The 21,348-nt window shown below is 41.2% G+C and overlaps 1 protein-coding gene across 1 annotated transcript in view; it reads right to left on the reverse strand.

The window, feature by feature from the left end:
* Nucleotides 1-759: 759 nt before the first annotated feature.
* LOC108273115 (E3 ubiquitin-protein ligase SMURF2) overlaps nt 760-21,348 on the reverse strand; it is an 87,143-nt gene continuing 66,554 nt past the window's right edge. Inside the window, exons 12-20 of the mRNA XM_047158865.2 lie at nt 15,174-15,363; nt 10,402-10,505; nt 10,078-10,192; nt 9,722-9,900; nt 9,204-9,341; nt 7,825-7,945; nt 7,537-7,738; nt 6,195-6,270; nt 760-4,712 (exon numbers count right to left, since the gene is read on the reverse strand). Of these exons, the coding sequence (XP_047014821.2) occupies nt 4,613-4,712; nt 6,195-6,270; nt 7,537-7,738; nt 7,825-7,945; nt 9,204-9,341; nt 9,722-9,900; nt 10,078-10,192; nt 10,402-10,505; nt 15,174-15,363 (1,225 nt within the window). The 3' untranslated portion in view covers nt 760-4,612. The remainder of the gene's footprint in view (nt 4,713-6,194; nt 6,271-7,536; nt 7,739-7,824; nt 7,946-9,203; nt 9,342-9,721; nt 9,901-10,077; nt 10,193-10,401; nt 10,506-15,173; nt 15,364-21,348) is intronic.

The raw sequence follows: 21,348 nt of genomic DNA on the forward strand, positions 1-21,348 counted from the left end.
TCCTGCAGAGAGCCCTGACCTCAAACGCAGTGAGCACCTTTCAGCTGAACCGGAATGCCGACTGCATCCCAGGCCTTCTTTGAATTTGGCCAAAGAAAGGTGCATTTTACAGAAGGCAAACATTTGTGCAGACCATAACTACATTGACTGGATAACCATTAGAGTTACAGTGTGGGGGGGAAATGAGTATTGAACTAGTCAATGCTGTTTTCAGTAAATAGATTTCTAATGAGGTTATTCACATGAAATTTTCACCTGACATGAGTAGTAACTTAAGAAATCCACACCTATAAAGAATTCACAACATTAAAGCCCATAAATAAAGTTATGTGGAATGACACAGGAAAAAAAAAATTATTGAACACACTAAGAAAAAGCAGTTCTCCAAGGGAAGGAACCAGCTGAAATCCCTAAGTAACTATACCTCCTGTCTGTGTAAATTAATATCAGCTGGGTTAGTAAATTGATGGACTATAAAAAGGCTTTTCGTTAGCAAGGTGTCCCAGAAGAAACATCTCATGATGGGTAAAAGCAAAGAGCTCTCTCCCAAGACGTTCACAACCTATGTTTTTAGGCCATATTTATGCTGAAATCTAGAAAATTCTAAAGGGTTCACAAACTTTCAAGCACCACTGTAGAACATTCCTCTCAGAATCACGAATTCAGCAGCACTGTGGTGGAAAGCTTTATGGTCAGTCATTCAGGGCGTGAACAAACCGACACCTGTTTAATAAAATCAACACAACGTGAGCCGTGCCGTTAAACCAAAACGCCGCCGGCGCGAACAGCTTGGAGTTTATTGCTCGTGTTTAGAGGCGTACAGCGGGAACACGTTCCCCCTGCATGTCCTCTTATGTACATTACAGATAATGAGCTCGCAGAACAGCTGCAGCAATAAATACAAATGAAATTAAACATGAGCTACGCGACAAGCTTATTTACACAAACACGCACACACACTGTACACACACGTACTGTACATACCGAAGCGTGCACACACTCCAAGCCAAAACACTGTTTCAAACATCACATCAAAACACGGAAAGGTTAAGTGGAACATGCTAGAAAGGCAACTGCTGTGAGGTGAGCGAGCGCAGGTTGTCCAACCTGTATGAACACTCGGCGTGAGATCGATCGTGTTAATTATAATGACACAATTCTAAATAACAACAACACTGAACAAATGGAAGATGGTCGGTTATTGAAAGTCTCACACAAATTATTATATGCGTTATGAAACCTCTTCAAAGCACTCCGCAGCGTATATAAAATATTTTTATACTTCATAAGGCACCCTTATGTGCATACTTATGGTTTTTAGCACATCTATGGACTAAATAGAACCTTGGGGGTATTGATGCTTGGAAGAAAGAAAAAAAAAAAGGGCAATGTTATAAGCTCTATAGTCATATAAATGTTAAAAAGCATGTTATAAACATGATACATTAACCTACAGCAAAGCTTCCGTGAAATATACACTTACAAACCCAAATATTCCCCGAGTGTAGTCAGTCAGGGAAGACATGTTTGTCGTCTGACGTTTGCTTCTTTAGTTTTGCACTAATGTAGCTAGCGAGTGACGGTCTAGCGCATCCGACGTCTTTTCGATAAATATCCGGACCAAATCCAAGACGCGTGATTCAGGACAGTGTGAGAACGTGTAGTCTATAAATATATTGGATTTTTTAAATGTTTGACAGTGAAGATGAACGCCGTAGCATTATGAGGACTTGGACAATAGAATAGAAACTTTTTTTTCTTTTTTTTTCCCCCTGGAGTTTGAATTTATTATTGATCATTCGACCAACCAAACTGGGAACTGTAGGCAAATGATGGACAGTGTACCTAAATCTGTAACCGATCCCGTTCGTTTATTCGACAAGGATCTCGGAAGTAGACGTGAAGATCTGGGCATCTGAGCCACGTCCATTACTTACGGCTACGATGATTCGGTCCGGTTTTATTTGTATAGCACGTTCAACGACAGACATGGTCAGAAAGCGACGGCACGGAAATCCAAACAAGCCGGAGACAACAGCGGCAAGGAAAAACTCCCTGAGACAACATGAGGAGGAAACTTTCGAGCAGAACCAGACTCTCTTCAGGGTGACTGGATACTGAGATTATAAATCGTTACAGTATACAGGTGTAGAAGAGCCCTATAGGGCAGTCTTTCTGATTACAGCAGCAGTGTTTCGGTACGATTCGGCATTTCAATTTGCAGAATCAATCAAACACTGAAGAAGCAAACGTCGAACGACTCCAAACACCGCCCGGCTGACTGACTGACTGACTGAGCTAAATTAAACACAGCGGGGGGGAAATATTAGATCAACTGCTCTTTGGAACACGTTCTGGTTTTTCACAGTGCTCTCATCGACGCTGTATTTTAACCAAAAATGCTAACGGTTGACGAGTGAACAATGCTGACAACCAGTCAGATCTCGTTAACACAGAAGACGGCTGGCCAACCTCAATAACGTAACCAGAAAAAAAATAATAAATCCAGTCTCATAAAAGTGAACACAAAACAATCCTACATGACCTGAGGTGAAGTCCTGAAATAGCAAGATATAAAAACACACACATTTATAAAAAAAAAAAGTCGTGGATATACTGGATGTGTACTCGTACAAATCGGCCACACGATTCGAATGAAGTAAAACCACCGCTCCGGTTCATTTTTCTCGCCTCCTTTCTAAAGTGCTCGAGAGGCCTCCTGGGGTCGTTCTGATGGCTGATCTAGGATCAGTGTTTCCGATCATAATGCGAACAGTGCTAAAAATGCGGGGCGTTTACATTTATTCGTCCGGTAGATGTTTTTAACTGGGTGACGATGTAATATTTACCCTCGACATTTTCTACATGATCCAATCTGAGCAGATCCAATCTGAGCACATCTATTTTCTGTTGTGCCACTCGGGAGCCACCACAAACTAAACTCTGCCCAACCACGTTTACACAAAGTATTGTAGAAACTTTGAGTATAGGTTCTGTAGCTAAAGGGTTCCATACACCACTCTATCGTCTAATCTGCGATATGATAAAGTTCTTGTAGGTATTCCTGCCCCTGAATCAGTTTGTAATGGCTGCTCTGAACCATTCAATTTATCGAAATCATCATCATGTGACGCACTTTTCTGAGATATCGTTGGTATGGTGACGTATTTTTATTTATTTATTTATTTATTACATTTTAAATAATTACGAATTAGACGGTACCGAACGGACGCCGATGACTCGGTGTAATTTATTTATTTATTTTTAAACTCGATCGTCTCCGTCTTTGTAGACCTTAAAGAAAAGTATCGTCCGTCTCAGTTTAATTGTCTGTTGTTTATTTTACTGTTTTGCAGACAGTTTAGTAGCTAAATTATATATCGTGATACACGTTGTGTATTCTAGAAAATGTCCTCAAGTACCGTGATGTGATATTTGTCATATCGCCCATATCGAGCCACTGGACATGACCTTTAACCTTCCAAGCTGTAGGACTAAATCGGTCAAATAAATACATGTAAATGTTATTGCTTTTTTTTTTTTTTTTTTAACCTATTTACTTACTCCTGCATGACTTGTTTAGGTATGAACCAAATCCTGGATGGTTACAATCACAGACACATACATCAGAACTCTAGGTAGCTGGCGATGTCATTCAGTGTGTGATCATACCGGTCCTCCTTCATACTGCTGTGCTGTAAAATAAACGCGGGTCTATGAAGAGAAACATTCCTCAACGAATCGTCAGCTAAACGAGCTAACCCTTGTTTTCTGCAAACAGCAGCGATCTACACGGTTACTAAAACAGGGGTGTAGAGTTCATCTTTTCTGTACATGTACATTAGCTTGCTAGGCTTTATTATTTGAAGTAGTGATGTGTGAACCACTTTTTTTTTCCCCTCCCCCTTTTCTTTTTTACATTTTGTATTCCGCTCGCATCCACTCCAGTGTGATGGCCAGACTTGATCAGTTTACTCACATCACAGTATATTTATGGACGAAACTAGATTTTTTTTTCCCCCCATTTAAATTTTGAACTGAAAAGAGAACTTATTAATAGGGGGGAGTACGTGGTGCTGGCGTGACGGCTCTCATAGTATCCACAGCTCGAATACGCACGTCTATGGTCAGAAGACTGCATAGTTCAGTAATTTACTTACTTTCACTACAAGTCTCTCGGTACAATCAAAAGGAGGTTTCAGAAATGAGCCTGAGCGATGCTGTTGTCCGGAAGACGTCCATGACTGAGGTGAAAATGGTACCCTGCCTTCATTACAGACCATGTATATTATACAGGGGAGGCAAAACTTTCTCTCACTTCTAGTCTCACCTTATTCATTGAAGCCAAGAGGAGACTTCTGGACTAAACATAACTTCTAGATCTGGTGATAGCAGCTGAGAGAAGATAAAGGATTAACAAGAAAAGAAAAAAAAAAAAGCATGATGGGTGACAACAAAGTGTAACCATGTGGTTCCATTCGTTCCCTCTTCCTGCTGTATTTGTCGTGTAATAATCTCTGAGCTTGCAGTGACACACCAACGTTGGACTCTCCAGCTCTGTGTGTGTGTGTGTGGGTGTGTGTGTGTGTGTGTCTTGGGGGAGGGGTCATCCTCATTCGACCGCAAAGCCGCAGGTCTCCTCGATGGCAGTCAGCAACTTGTCATATAGTTTGTCGTAGGTCTCGTAGGGAGGAATGTCGACGCGGTTAAAACTATGGACACAAGAGCAGGCAGGAAATTAAGAACACATAAGCAATATCTGTTTAAACATGTGTGGTGTTAGCCAAAGCAAAAAAATACACTCGATACATCAGTTATTAACATGCCTATTCTCCTCCTACAGGGCGGTGGACACAACTTGTACCGCAGCGCTATTGATTTCTCGAATCTGATTGGTCGGAGACATTCTCGTTTCTACAGTAACGACTCCTATGAATATCAATGGGGAAAAAAAATCTGCCGTTCTTTGACAAAGAAAACCCGTTTTTGATGTTGCGAAGCACCTTATTTATTTACTGAACACATGGCCGAAGTCTCGGGTGTCGGCACTCGCGACGTTTCCCACCACAGAAAAGTCCGACATTAAATGCAACTATAAATTGATTCGAGGAAAAATCAATAAATTAAATCATGACGTCATTGTTTACTTAATAAAAAAATGTGATCGCTGTGGTATAATGAATAAAGCACTTTGCAACATCCGTCCATCTTCTATACCGCTTATCCTTTTCAGGGTCACGGGGAACCTGGAGCCTATCCCAGGGAGCACGGGTCACGAGGCGGGGTACACCCTGGACAGGGTGCCAATCCATCGCAGGGCACAATCACATACACACTCACACACCCATTCATACACTACGGACACTTTAGACACGCCAATCAGACTACCATACATGTCTTTGGACTGGGGGAGGAAACCGGAGAACCAGGAGGAAACCCCCGCAGCACGGCGAGAACACGCAAACTCCACACACACAGGGCCACGGTGGGAATCGAACCCCCGACCCTGGAGGTGTGAGGTGCACGTGCTAACCAATAAGCCACCGTGCGCCCACCACTTTGCAACATGCTATAGTAAAATAATTCACTTTGGGGTATCCTAGAGAACTCGGGGGACGCACCCTGGACGAGGTGCCAACAGGGTATTCGGTTAAAGCCACCTTCTATTCATGTGCGTCGAACATGAGTACAGCTAAAAGGTCTCAATTACCAACAAACATCACTGCCAAAAACAGAACAGTGCAGAACAATTTCATGCGATTGTAATTTCACCAGTTCAAGTAGTTTTCCCCTCAAGAAAAGCACAAAACACTCCAGGTTGCATCGCAAATTTAAAAAAAAAAAAAAAAAAGCTGCAGCAGAAATCAAACCTTTTTGGCCACAACAATCACAAACAATAATCCTGTACGAACTGTTTTATGGCGTTTTGTGGATTTCACCAAATGCATGCGGCTGGTGATTTATGGGAAAAATACGCGTGAGTGTTGAAAACAGTTTGTAACGCTAGCAGAAATGTTTAGTTCAGTTTGGCTTACACAAACATTTACACACAACTTTAGTAAAAGATTGAGAGATGAGGCCCAGTGCTAGCAAAACCTCTGTGTGTGTGTGTGTGTGTGTGTGTGTGTGTGTGTGTGTGTGTGTGTGTGTGTGTGTGTGTGTGTGTGTGTGTGTGTGTGTGTGTGTGTATTTACCATGTGTGGGCTTTAGGCAGGTTGTTGGTGCTGGCATCAATTTGCTGGATGGTGAACTGTCTGGGCCCGGCGGCACCTATACATACACAAATCAGAGCAGGTGCCAAATCAATAAAATAAAATAAAAACACTTGTGAAGTGTACAAACAGCATTCCTCCTGGAATAATGCAAACGTTACTTAGTTACTGCAGTTACTTAGTGATTTTAAATCATCAGAAATATCTCAATAATGATTACGACTGTAAGTTGAGGCGGTGTGTGTGTGTGTGTCTAGTAACGAGTAGCTAGTAACCTGGGCAATACACCAGGGATGACTAACATGCACAATATTATCACTGCCGATTATTCTACACATCATTAGCAGACCGTGCGGCGTCTTCAGATTTCATTTTGAATCATTCCAAATATAAAATCCCAGCATTTTTATTCAAATTGAAAGAGACATCACTTCATGACGGTACATGCTTTGCAGGCGCTGTCAGTCATGACTAGCGAATTCCTCGGTACTGTTACTGACGCGGTCATAGGGAACACTTACTTATGGAGAAAACATGAGACTGATGTTGGTCTGCTGCTTTAAAGATTGTTACATGTTACACATAAATAATCCTAAACAAGTACATGCCTTTGTTTAAAGAGCTGGTTTGTAATTTTGTACAGCCCTGAAAACACTGACAAGACTTCCCGTCCAACTGACCCTACCCCGTCTGTTAAAACTGCGTACACCTTGAGAGTCCGAGTTTTTAAGGAAAAGGGCCGAAGTTATGCTTTTAGAGCTGGAGGTAGAGTTTTCTAGGCCAGAACAACGGAAACAAAAGCCTGCAATGAAGAATTTACCGGCCTGCATTGCATGATAATATTCAAATCAGAGTTGTTGTTTTTTATATATATATATATATATATATATATATATATATATATATATATATATATATATATATATATATATATATATATATATATATATATATATATATATATATATATATATGTATAAGGTATCTTTGAAATGATTTGATTATTAGAGGTCTTGTAAATTTTATTGGTGGCTGTGTTGTTGTTTGTAAGTTTTGTATGTACTGTTGTGTCAATCTATGATGCACAGTGTATTGTTTCTCCACCGAGAACTTGGCTGACATTTTAGTCGTGTCTCAAAATAAGAGATCATTTGGAATTTTTCTCTGATTCGGATTCATTGTAATATATATATATATATTTTTTTTTATGCACTTGCTACTTTTGAACTTGGTCACTTTGCTTTAAAATGCAAATCTGCAATAGTATCATGTAAAAAAAAAAAAAAAAAAAAGGGTGCGTGCGTCTGTGTGTTCATGCTCTGACCCTGTAAGGCCTTGAAGCCCTGCAGAGGCACTCGCGATGAGCCGGTGACAAACTGCAGGAGTCTGGCTCTGCGTTCCTCATCAAACGACTCCACAGCATTCCAGAACCACTTCACCACGTTGCTGTCAGCCGTGCAGTGCTTCAGACGCGTATTTGCCCTCCAGTCGTGGATGTCGATCTTCCCCAGACCGCACACGATTAGCTGCGCGATAGACAACACACTGCAACTCTCAGCACACAGAAATGACGAGATTACACTCCCCGAGTGCGTGTTTTTTCACAGCGTACCTCCAGCTCCTTCTCGTCGAAGGCCTTGAGTAGGTGCTGTGGTATGACCTCGTTGAAGCCTTTCTGCAGCGCCAGAAACTGGGCTTCAATCCCGTGTAGGAAGCGCCAGTTCACATACAGTCTACAAATAAGAGACCAGTATAAATATTGAACTGAAACAACACCGTATGAGCAGATTTATTTATCTCTTCTTTTTTTTGGGGGGGGGGGGGCTTGGGCTTTGGAATGATATATACATATTAACCCTCTACTGCATGAATTATTACATTTACATCAAAGAAATGTTTCCATGGATTTTCTTTTTATTTAAAAAAGGGGGATGGTAGATGTAAAACCCAGTAGATGGTAAATTGTTGCCACATGGAAACAGTGGAAAGTAACATAGTTAAAAATAAATAAATAAATAAATAAATAAATAAATAAATAAAGTATGAGATTACAATTCCAATCACTACATTTTCTTGCCCCCTAGTAGGCATGTAAAAGGGGATTACAGTGGCTGCATTTACTCCCTCACAATACACACAGAGATCCAAACAGGTTTTATACGTGAGGTATATTTTGAATTCTTTCTCTTTTAAAATTGAGAAATTAAAGTGCGACAGCAAATTGTTTGACACGACAAGTTTTTCTTGCTTTGAATGTGAAAAAATGTGAATATATTACTAAACAATGTTCATATTAATAATAGGTATTCTGTAAATAATACTGTTCGAGAAGCCTAGTGTCTTTTTTTCTTTTTTTTTTTTTCTTGCTGTGTAGGCCGGTTTAATTCGTGAATGCGCATTCCACAGTTCCATTATGGCATGTTGTTGACATTTAACAGAATACTCAAAATATTTAAACTTGTTTAAATGACAACAACAACAAAAGTTAGCTTAAATAGTATTTAAATTATTTAATAAAAGTAGTTTTGCCACAATATTGAAAAATTCCACAGATTTTGAGTGTGCTCAAAGGATAACCTTCACCATACCTTGTGATTGCATAAAAGGAAGTGCAGATAGTACTTCCTGGTCAACTGACATGTCAACGTTAAAGCCACCTTTTTTCCAGTTACATAGGAAAATAGTAGTTTTGTATTACTGCCCATCAAAAAATGTGAGAAATTTATAGTTGCCATATGACGACACCATGCAGTAAAGGGTTAATATTTATTACAAATTAGATCAAAGTACTGCTGTAGCAGATGTACAGTACCCTTCATGTAGAAGAATTAGAGCGCAGTATTTAAGTACACCCTGAAGAGTGGCATGAGGACACAACTGAGTAAAAGCAGGCATTAACTTGGGAACATATAGGACGTTGGTTGTTCATGTGCCGTGACATGCACTCTTCTTAGTAAATGCGTTCATTTGGTTGGGGTTGCTCTGGCTTACCTGACATACTCTTTCTTAGTCTCCTCAGTGACGGGGATGTTCTTGCCGTTGGGTTTAAGCTCGTGCTGGATGATCTGTCCGTAAGCGCTGTGCTCCACACAGAATGTGTGGTCCAGTACACCTGTGGTGTCATTTTCCCTGTCCAAACAAACACACAAGACATTTCATATTTAATATGAAAGATGTTAAAGATGCTCAATAAAATATATATATATATATATATATATATATATATATATATATATATATATATATATATATATATATATATATATATATATATATATAAAATAAAAACCATATATATATAAAATATTTGTTTAGGAAAATATTGTAAATTTCACTGTCTGTAAAGTTCACTTTATGCAGTATTGTCTATACTGTTATCCTATTGTTATACTTCCAAAAAATACTACTTTTTAGTAAATAGTGTTTATTTACGATGACTGCAAAAAGTGACCTGTGTGTTTATCTATACAGTGTGCGAGTGTGAACGTGTTTTATCTGATCGGACTCACAGGATCCAGACGAGGCTGTTGTGTAGGTCTGGGTCCACGGCCTCCATGTCGTCGAGTGTGATGGATTTGCCCAGTAACTGTTTGTAGAAGGGCAGAGTGAAGCCTCCATCGATGTAATGGCCATGAAACACTGCCATGCCCATGATCCGGCCCACAAAGTGGAAATAGGACAGGTGCTCCTACACACACACACACACACACACACACACACACACACACACACACACACACACACGGATTTGGTTTTTGCCAGGACCCCAGGGTTATACCCCTACTATACTACTCACTACAGTATAGTGTGAGTCGCTGTCTTTATTTTGCAACATTTCCATTTGTCGTGTGTGCGAGAGACTCACTGGGTTGACTGCAGAATCGGGGTTGATCTGAAGTGTGTAGATGTCATCACGCGAGTACTGGAACAGACCGTAGTACGGGTTGAGCATCTCGTGGGATAACAAGTACAGCCATTCTCTAATGCAGAGATCACACAGAAGCTCAGATGGTAATCCGCAAATATTTGCACAAACACAAAACATATAATATAGAACTCGTGAAACTACTCACAGAAGTGGAGAAACATATTCGATGATATTCAGTATGAATCATGTGGCCTTTATTTTTACTGCCGCTTAAAACATTAAACAGCCAGATGACTGACCGCCTATATAGAGGTACTCTACCTGGCCACGCCCCCATAATCAAGCCCCTCCTCTCCTCTGAACTTCACCATCAGCCTCTTCCACAAGTCCTTCTGCCTCATCTTCATAACCTGCCGATAGGACTCCTGCACACACACACACACACACACACATTAAGTAATACTCTCTAAGACAGTTGACAAAAGACAGTGTTCAGCTAGCTATGTAAATTATGTAAAAATGTTTGTTTCTTGTATTCATTGCTTATGTATGTCTCATGAAGTACATGAAGTACCATTCCACCCTGTTTAATCTGTATTTACCAACAAGTTATTCTACAATATGAAACACTCGGATTTCAATTCTCTCTAACAAAACATGTTGAAAACTTCCCCGGACAGCTATAAATATCCGACTCCAGGCTCTCCGAGCAGCTGTAAAGATGTCCATGGAGAAAAGAAAGAACATGGGGGGGGAGAGGGGAAAGAAAAGAATGCACAAGTTCGAAAATGAGAACCGAGAGCATGAGTTTATAGCTCTTGATTAAAATTACGTAACCCTTCGACTGTTTCCAAGCTTTACACAACGCAAACCCGACTCTCCAGCGGTGTATTCTAGAGGGGAGCAGCGGGAGAAGCATCTGAATACACGGTGATACACTGAGGAGCCACACCGGCTGCATTTCCTCACTTTTGCTCAAAATGTATCACAATATTTATGATGTATTAAATTGAAACTTGTGAATTTGTGCATCCATCCGTCCATCTTCTATACCGCTCATCCTTTTCAGGGTCACGGGGAACCTGGAGTCTATCCCAGGGAGCATGGGGCATGAGGCGGGGAACACCCTGGACAGGGTGCCAATCCATCGCAGGGCACAATCACATACACACTCACACACCCATTCATACACTACGGACACTTTAGACACGCCAATCAGCCTACCATGCATGTGTTTGGACTGGGGGAGGAAACCGGAGAACACGGAGGAAACCCCCGCAGCACGGGGAGAACACGCAAACAAAGCAAACAATACGCTCACCATTCAGGAAGTTAGTCAAGGTAGAAAACACTAAACTCTAGATGCTGTACATAAGCTACAATGGTGCTTGAAAGTTTCTGAACCCTTTAGAAATTGTCTAGATTTCTGCATGAATATGACCTAAAAGTAGACAGAAAGAATGATGTAATAGTGGATTTTTGTCTCATTTGTTTAACTGGGTTCTCTTTATCTACTTTTAGGACTTCTTTGAAAATCTGATGATGATGATGATGATGATGATGATTTAGGTCATATTCGTGCAGAAATCTAGAAAATACTAAAAAGGTTCACAAATTTTCAAGCACCACTGTAACTAACTAATAACTAGTCTAACAATTGCACTACCCAGGAAGTATCTTGTACAGACAGTGTAATGGTATACTAGGAGCAGAAACAAGACAAAATGTCAAGAGGATCAACATCTCTTTACAATTTACCAGCACAGTCAAGGGGAAAAGATAATTACACTTAGCATTAGTGAAGTAAACCTCCATGGCTTCTGCCATACTGTTGGACGTTAACATTATGTTTCTGAGTTACTGTTAACATTTCAACTGCTAAACTGGCGAATTAGAATTAGAATCCTCTTGACAGGTCACATGACCCCCCATATCCATATGAAGCATATCCAATAAGCTATTTGTGTCAGAAGGATGAATGGCTGCTGTTATAGATACCGGCGATGGTTTAAAAACAGTAAATCATCAATTATGTCATTATCATGATGATGATAATATTTTATCTATTATCATCTATTTTACTGCCTGACCTGACATTGAAGTAATATTTTTCAATGCTGGCTGCGAAGAGTTGAGAAGTTATAGCGTCTCCGTCTCTCTCCGTCTCTTCCTCTCGTGTTTGCCTTCCACGAAACATATGGCCGGGGAGAGTGGGGATGTACCGCTGTTTGAGAAGTTCACATTCCTCCCTTCAAGCATGCCCGGAAATATGCAGTGTAACAGTGCTCCAGGGAGACCAGCCCCTACTACCCCATAATGCACCTGACCCGTGTCCAATATTATTGCACAAGTACTCTTTATGATTATAATACAAACCTTTTATACCACAATCATCACAAATGCCTCATTTCAGGAAGTGTTGTTTATTGAAAATAATCAACTTCGGGGTAAGTACACACTCAGAAAGGATGTGTTCCTATCCTACACACTTTTTGTGTTATTACTATTTCAACACGTGTTTAAATGATCCAATTACAAAAAAAAAAAAGGCACGCGAGTGACCAACACAACGTGTGTTAAGTTATTGTCCAATCATAGCGCGGACTGCGCTGCTGACGAAATCATTCACATCAAAATTCGCCTCAAGGTGAAGGTCCGTTACTTTGAGCTTTTGATTGTGACCGCCGAGTCGGAGTCCTGAGGCGAGGAGACTGACTGACTACAGGTAAGTTATATAGCGTTCATCGCTATTTAGTGTTAATGCTGCTGAAAATACCTGTCTGAGGTTGTGATATTTAGGCAGGGAGCTCTCGAAAATGTATCCATGGGAAAACTAACTCGGCGAGTCATAATTAACGTTATCTATTGCGATGGCTTCAAAAGTGAAGAACATGTACTGCTTCCTCAGTGTTGGCATTAAATAAATAAATGCCTTAGATTTATATAGCGCATTGACCAGGATAGACAAGGGCCAATGGGGGAATTTTGCCCAGACATCGGGGTTATGCCCCTACTCTTTACCAGAAGTGTCCTGGGATTTTTATGACCACAGTTACACTACTAGTGTCATGTGTTTATGTTGGCTGTGAAGTATGGACCGAGGTTATTATATAATTGTCGGGGTCTACGACTTACCTGAGACTCAGAGTTAGGGTCAACAGTATGCCGTCACCAGTAGGGATGAGTGATGCTAACCTAGACCCTCACCTGAGTTAATAACATTACTTTAGCATACAGCTCACAGTAATGTTAGACATTCCCATTACCTCTTTGAAAGATAAACGATAAGCTAACACTACAGCTGTTCACCATGATGTAATACAGAGAGTTTGTTAACATTAACTGCATTTAGCATGTGTTTTGGACAAGGCAAGCTGTAGTAATTAGCATTAGGAGGATGGGTTAGGGTGGTGTTTCTTCGTGTATTCGGTGAATGTTAATGCCGGGTAACAGTGCAGACGATCAGTGGCTAACGGAACTTAGCTAGCTCAGTAATGTTGAAGCCAAAAGTTCTTCGCAAAAGGTCAACGTGACAAAAGGAGAGGATGGAGTTTAAGTTGTAATGCTTTCAACTATCTCTGTAATGTTGCTTGACTTAATTAGGTTGTGCAAAAAAAAACAAAAAAAAAAAACAATGGGCAATGAGGTGTTAAAAGGCTGGAAAATAAATATTCACAAGCTAGCTAGAGTTTCCTGGTGAGTCCACGGCATCATTTAGTTCATTAGGAGAGAGGAGGTCACTTTTTTTTTTTTTTTTTTTAAATTACACAATTTGGGATTCTGTAACACAATTTCTCAGTTAAAGCCCAAAGGCATTTGTCCATATTTTGTAGCTAACAACTAACCAACCCTCTTTGTTTTTTTTTTTTTGTTTTTTTTAACTCTTTTACAGCTTTTCAAATGGAAGGAAGTGGGACGCCCGTCTTCCCAGATGGCAGGGAGATTTGCAAGAAGATGCATCAACTCCGATTCTTATCTCTATTATATCTTATATATGTTTAAATGATTTTAATAAAATGCCACCTGAACTTCTTTCAATTGCGTTTTAGTTTAAATGTGTTCCTCTTTGTGTGGAAATGTACTAACACACTGCTGATGCTGAAAGCAACACAAAATGTGTTATCCTTAACTAGACACAAAGGTGTGTTAAAAAAAAGTGTTTAAGAGTGCAGTAACACTGTTTACTGCTGCGTCACACCAACCTGTTGTTAATTATTTTAATTGTTATAGCTGTTAATTAATATTCCCCTCAGTAAATAAATGACCAGGTGTAATATTTTATTGCATTCGTTTAAAAATCTGATGTTTTATGCAGATATATAGAAAATTCTAAAGGGTTCACAAACTTCCAAGCACCGACGTACATATGGATATGTTTAGGGTTTTTTGTTTCTTTTTCTCAAATCCGGGAAATGGTCCTTGCGAAATGATTCCATGTTCTTGCATTAGGAAGATGCAGGTTTAAGGAACCGCATTAAAGAGCAGAAGGGTTAAGGAGCTGAACGTTTAATAAGACGCAGGTTTAGCTAATGAGCAGAAGGAGGTTCAAGCCACATTAAATTAGGAAACAATGTTACGGTGCAAAATGGTAAGAAGCTGCATTCAGGAGCAGAAAGTTTATGGAGCCGAGGGTTTGCAGATGTGTTAAGGAATGGAGTGTTTATGGAGTCGATATGCTGAGGAGCACAAACTTTAATGAGTTGCACTACGGCGCTAAAGGTTTAAGGAGCGTACGGTTTCAGGGGACATAATAAGATCCTGACATTTTAAAGACGCAAAGGTTTATGAATCTTCGTCAAGGGGCGGAACGTTTACGGAGCTTGGACAAGGTGCTGAAGGTTTAAGGAGGAAATGTTATGGAGGAGAATAATTAAGAAGCAAAAGAGGCAGACAGGTTAAAGATCGGAAGATGTAAGAAAGTGTCGGGAAGCCGTGATAAAGAGCTGTGTGAAGGGACAGGAGAGCATTGTTAAGGTGCCAACTGATGAGCTGTGGTAAGGCACACGGGTTTTAAAGAGCGACTTCTTTAATCGGATTCGTTTTCTATAACTGCAGAGCTATAGGTATTAAGGTGGTAAAGTGTTGGGACTTACCTCAAAGATCTCATCTCTACAGAGCTCGATGCGACAGTGGCCAGCCTGTGGTTGCTGCTGAGACAACTCCTGCCTCAACACCTTCAGCTTATGCACCAGATCCCGCTTATACTTGGGAGCAGTTAAACACTCTTCAGACTCCTCAGGGAGATTACACAGCACAGGCTGCTCCTTCAGCTGGGGGGCACAACTGGAGAGAGACGAAGAGAACGTCATTGCATCCAGTAACACTTCAGATGTTTTCCTAATGAAGTTCTCACTGCCGTCCCAGTGTCTGATTTAAGTCTGTACCTGCTGAACAAGCACTTCAGTTCATCCCCAACGCTATTCAGTTATTAAAAGGGGAAAAACGAATACAGGTCATATGTGTATCTATGCTTTGGCTTCTGGTGATGCATTTTTAGAAATATCAGGAAAGTTTTTATAAGTTTAAAAAAAAAATTTTTTTTTAGAGCTAGCATCAAAAGAGAATGATAGTCTGCGTCACTGACGCACAACATAAACGCGTACAGGGACATCCATACGTTTTGTGTACTGCTTATCCTATGCGTGTTTGCTCAGGGAACTCGGGGCACAAAGTGCGGGACACCCCGGACGGGGTACCAACCCATCACAGGGCACACACATTCACACACTAAGGACATGCCAATCAGCCTACAACGCACGTCTTTGGAAACTGGAGTTTCCTCCCTCGGTACGCGGAGGAAATCCCCGAAGCATGGGGAGAACATGCAAACTCAATGCACACGGGGCAGAGGTAGGAATTGAGCCCTCAAACCCAGACGTGCGAGGCAAATGTCTGAACCACTGAAGCACCTTGCCCCCCCTGTGTACAGGAACATACAGAGCTAAATACACATATGAGAGTAGACCACCTCACATGGCCACTAGCCAGTCTCTCCAGGACAAAAGAGATGGTTCTGATTTCAGGAGAGAAAAAAGCGACCACTCTCCTCTGAACGTCGATGGCATACTCGAACATACTCGGTGGAGATCGTCAAAAGCACCAAATTTCATGGAGGTAGAGAACCTCACCTGGCCCCTCAACACTAGCAAAAAATCGATCTTTTTTTTTTTTTTTTTTTTTTAAATTCCGCAAATTGCATCGCAAATTTTTGAAGAAAAAAAAAAAAAAAAAAAAAAAAAAAAAAACGCAGCACATTTAATCATTTTTGGCTGCAACACTCAATTTTTTTTCCAATCATGTACAGACTGACTAGCATGTTTTTTTGTTTGTTTTTAAAAAATATATATATATATAGATTTACTTTAAAGAGCTACCAGAAAGCAAGTGGTGAAAATGGGACAGGAACAAAAGAGAAACAAACATTGAAAGAGAAGACAACACACTTAAGTGTAGGGAGAATGTAGAGCCGGCCTTGGTGGTCTCAACCTCACAAAACGGTCCCAATAAAAATCTCTGCCTGCCTTTAGTACCACCTACGGCAAGCCTCAGGAACTTCCTCCTCTTCATTAGTCATGTGTCAGTGTTAAGAATCGCAAAGGCATGTTATAAAGCAATCATACTGTGTACAGGCCACATTCTACAGCACCGTACACGACTCCAATTCTACTCGACACAAACATTTTTTTTTTTTTTAGATTGTACACTAGTGTGTTCTAAATAACATCCAGCAAACCCAGACTAAAAAAAAACAAAAAACAAATTAGAAATGTGCTAAAACACTGCTCAAATAGGAGATGAATTCATGCCAGTAAAATGCCTCACACATCATATCATAATTTTTGGGCAGTGCTCGCTCAGTGGTTACGACACTGAACTTCTGATTGGGACGGGCATGAGTTCAAATCCCAGCACTACCAAGCTGCCATTGCTGGGCCCTTGAGCAAGGCCCTTAAGCCTCAACTGCTCGGTTGTATAAATGAAATGAAACGAAGGCAAGTCACTCTGGATAAGGGCGTCTGCCAGATGCCGCAAATGTAAATTTAGGTAGGAGGACCCACATCAACACATGGGGAACAAAGCATTACATGTTTGAATAAACATGATTTGAGAATGTTGGTGTTTGTTGGGAAAATCTGGGTTTAGGAGAATGTTGAATTGTATAACGCAATGTTTGTTGGACAACTCTGTTGCAGAAAGCTAATGTTTGCTTGAGAATGTTTGTGTTTATTGTGAGATTTTGTGAGTTGGACAATGTTAAGCACTGGTGGACAACACTGAATGTGAGAAAGAATGTTTCTTGGAGACTGGTGACGTTTGAGAAAGTGCCTGTTGGGAGAAGTGTGGTGTGTGGTTGTTAGACATTGATGAATGTGCTCGTTGGAGGACCATGTTTGTTGCAGGATGTTGATGTTAGCCTGAGAATGTTGTGCGTGTGTGAGAATGATGGGTCTTCGTGTCCTTTGCTATATATTGTGGCATTATGGAAACCTAGTAATCCACAAAAAGGCCACGGTCAGTCTACAGGGCCCAAGCAGCAACCGCAGAGACTAAACATCAGCACTTCTGAGAGTGTGGGTTTCCGAATCGGAGCACTGTGCACTATTGCCCACCCTTTCCAACTGAAAATACCCAACAACACTGCGTTTGGTCTGCTCTATTTGGACCAGACCGTTAAAAACGTTTCTCATACGTCTGGACGTATTGAGGAGGTGTAATTTCGAAAGGCTCACTGTCAGAGCTCACTCGAGCCAACAAGTGGGTAGCGCCTGAGGTTAGCGACCACAAGCTGCTGGGAGAAAAAGGAAAGAGAAAAAGGGGAAAGCTTTAAACAAACACACAGGGTCTCTGTTGGATGAGACTCCCATGCAGAATAATAAGGTCATTTAGAGGCAAGGTATAATTGGACAGACATTTGACATTCCTTTGGTTAAATTTGGCTGGGGTTGTCCCAAAGGCACTCCTCAAACCATGTTTCCTTTTTTAAACTATGGTACTAACATGTTTTACGCATGATTGCTCATAGTATCTATGGCCTATTTTTATTTTAGAAGTGTTACAGCCTCCACTACCAGGCTGAAATCCAGTGGCAGCTCGTACACCCAGGCAGGTGGGTGGAGCGTAACCATGTATAAATCAGCCGTTCAATAAATGTTACTCTTCATAAAGTCCTCACTCTCAACTTTTTAAATTCCTTTTGTGAGTGACCAACAACTTAAAAAAATGTTTGCTATTTGACAGATATAAGCTGATGTTCTGTTGATCTGCTCACCTTTCCAGATGCTGCACAATTGAGGGGCAGCATGCTCGCTGCTCCATTTAGCGCCATGGAGTCATTATGGAAACTGCAACAAGTGCTAATAGAGGCCCAACGGGGTAAGATTCATGCTGCCCCATGCTTGGGGGAGGAGCAGCGGACAAGACGGTTAATGACAGGGTTGCCAAATTGGGATAGTTTAAAAATACTCTGTGCCTCGGACAAGGCTTTGTTTTATAGGAATGAAATAGAAAGTATTTCCATGAACAATGGCAAACTATAAGTAGAGGCAGTGATGTGTTTATGATGTACAGAACCATTTATGTTGGAAGATATATTGCACAGTGTGGGAGAGGGAGCGGGGGATTATGGTATTGATAATGTCGGTACCTCAGAAATGCGTGTGTACCACAGTGACCTTGTTTCCCCACACAAAGGCTTGTCCATTGCCAAAAGTCTCTGGACTATTTACAGGTCTTTTGTGTGGATTTTTGTAGTTGAGCTGAAAATTTTGCTGAAATCTGGCAAACACACCTGCTGCATCAAACACAATTGAACAAAGGTATGTATAAAACCACTCAAAACAAGCTGCTAGATTATATGTTTGATATCTATATGTAGGCGTGTTCTCCCCGTGCTGCGGGGGTTTCCTCCGGGTACTCCGGTTTCCTCCCCCAGTCCAAACACATGCATGGTAGACTGATTGGCACATCTATAGTGTCCGTAGTGTATGAATGGGTGTGTGAGTGTGTATGTGATCGTGCCCTGCGATGGATTGGCACCCTGTCCAGGGTGTACCCCGCCTTGTGCCCGATGCTCCCTGGGATAGGCTCCAGGTTCCCCGTGACCCTGAAAAGGAGTAAGCTGTAGAAGATGGATGGATGGATGGATGGATGGATGGTTATCTATATGTTGACTCTCAGCTGCCTATAATGTGGCTATGCTAAAGTGTGACAGCCTCTCTCAACTTTGTTTGAGGCTGTGTGGTTATTAGTGTCGCCCTACCCCACCAAAATCTATCCCATGAGCCACTGCTGCTGGAAACCCATGGGTTTGTAAAACAGAACACCTAATGCTAACACATGGTTAATATGTCCTTATATTAACCATATCTCAATGCTTAATACTAATGGCTAATACATGGTTATTATAAAAACAGGCCTTAGCTTGGCAGACAGACAGCTCAGTAGAATTGAATCAAAACACCCCTGTGAGAGGGTCTTTCAGACTTAATTATGTTAGCAATCACAATACATTAATGAAAAAAAATCCAGTGATGGTGCTCCTCCTCATTGAAATGGTCTGAATTTAATTACGGATTCAGCATCACTACATTGGTTGCCTATGTGGAGGTCCTTGTAGAGGACCTTTAAAAGGACTGGATGACTTGTGGAAATCTACAAGTACAATTGACAAGCAAGTGACTTGTGGTTAGTGACAGATTGTTTTGCCTTGTTTCTTTAAACCATCATGGAACTCTGGTGCCGTGAACAGAATTATGGGATTGTTACCACAGAGAAGGACACATGTGATGCTACCATCAAATTCAGAACAGATGCCTTCCAAACAGTACAGCCTTTCTCAGGAGCATGCAAAAGTGCCCCAAAATGCTCCATACCCAGCTAATCTTTCAACTGGAACATAGTGATTGTCTAAAGAAGTAGTATATATGAAAACACTGGCCTATTTAGGCCCTGTCCACGGATATTTTTGCAAAAACTTGGTTCTTTACGTTTTGGCCTCCCATCCACATGAAAATGGCCTTTTGGTAAACAAACAAACAACAACAAAAAAACAGGTCAAATGTGGAGACATTTTTAAAATTCAGTGTTGTTGTGTTGCCGGGAAGACACGTTATTGAAAACTCTGACATCACAGTACCACGTTGCGGTTTTGCAAAGTTTGTTAACATGTTTGCAGTTTTAATTTCCACAGTATTTCTATCTCGTCATCGGTCACACGTGAATCCTTGTGTTCGACATTCTTCTGGTCGTGCTGGTGTTTTTACGTGCTCTTAACGTTATTCTTGAGCTGCCCGACATACTATTGCCACCTACTGGACTGGCATGCTCCTGTGAGTGTTTCAAATCAAGAACGCTGTTTGCTTGGACAGAAATGTTTTTCAAAAGCATTCCTATATGCGTGGATGGGGCCGTGAATTGGACGGGAACTCGTTCCACTGAAGCAGCACTTGTGTGTGCCCTCAGCTCAAGAAGATTGGAATCAAGCCTGAAGATGCCTGCCAATCAAGATCGCATCATCTGCTATGTCAAAACGCAATCCATCCAGGAGAAAGAACTCTCAAATCTGCTCCAGGAGAACTTTATGCATTTCTCTGCGTGTCCTTCGCTCCCCTCTTTGTTAGCGAAACTGCCCTGTGAACTATTGAACTCTCCGGTGTGCCAAAAGCCCACTAAGACTGAATAAACACCAGACTTCTGGGCACTGAGGTGGTGGCTCACATGTAAAACAAACACACATCACTGTACTATCAAAAGACTCTTTATGCAGCGGGCGCCAAGTGTGCACACTACATACCCACATGCTACTTAACAGCGGTGGCGAGTATGCTGTCCCCAGGGTTTGGGCTCCAGTGTGTGTGCGTGCGCGCGCGTCTGTGCAAGCTATGCACTTTCTCACTGGACTGATCATCTCTCTTTCCGCTTTAGTCAATGGGGTTGTTCAGAAATTCATTTCAGCAAGAATCTCTGACCTCTTCCCACTTAAAACTTCTTTGGAGTCCAGCTCCAGGAAATCCTTAGAATGCAGACATGGCCACAAAGCAGTTCTATATGAAAAACCGCGGCTGCAGGGCGGAGAATTTAACATATAGCTCTTACAAAAATATCACTAAGACACCGCTGAGACACCACATGTGCATAAGATAACAATTATAATCCCCCCGTCTGCATCTCTGTAGGCACAATGTATGCAGTGTGTATAATCAAGGGGCCAGATTCGGCATCCTGAGGTTAGGATAGGGTAAATGTTTGTGGCCATCTGATCATGGTTGT

Source organism: Ictalurus punctatus, chromosome 12, assembly GCF_001660625.3.
Source record: "Ictalurus punctatus breed USDA103 chromosome 12, Coco_2.0, whole genome shotgun sequence".
Classification (NCBI taxonomy): domain Eukaryota; kingdom Metazoa; phylum Chordata; class Actinopteri; order Siluriformes; family Ictaluridae; genus Ictalurus; species Ictalurus punctatus.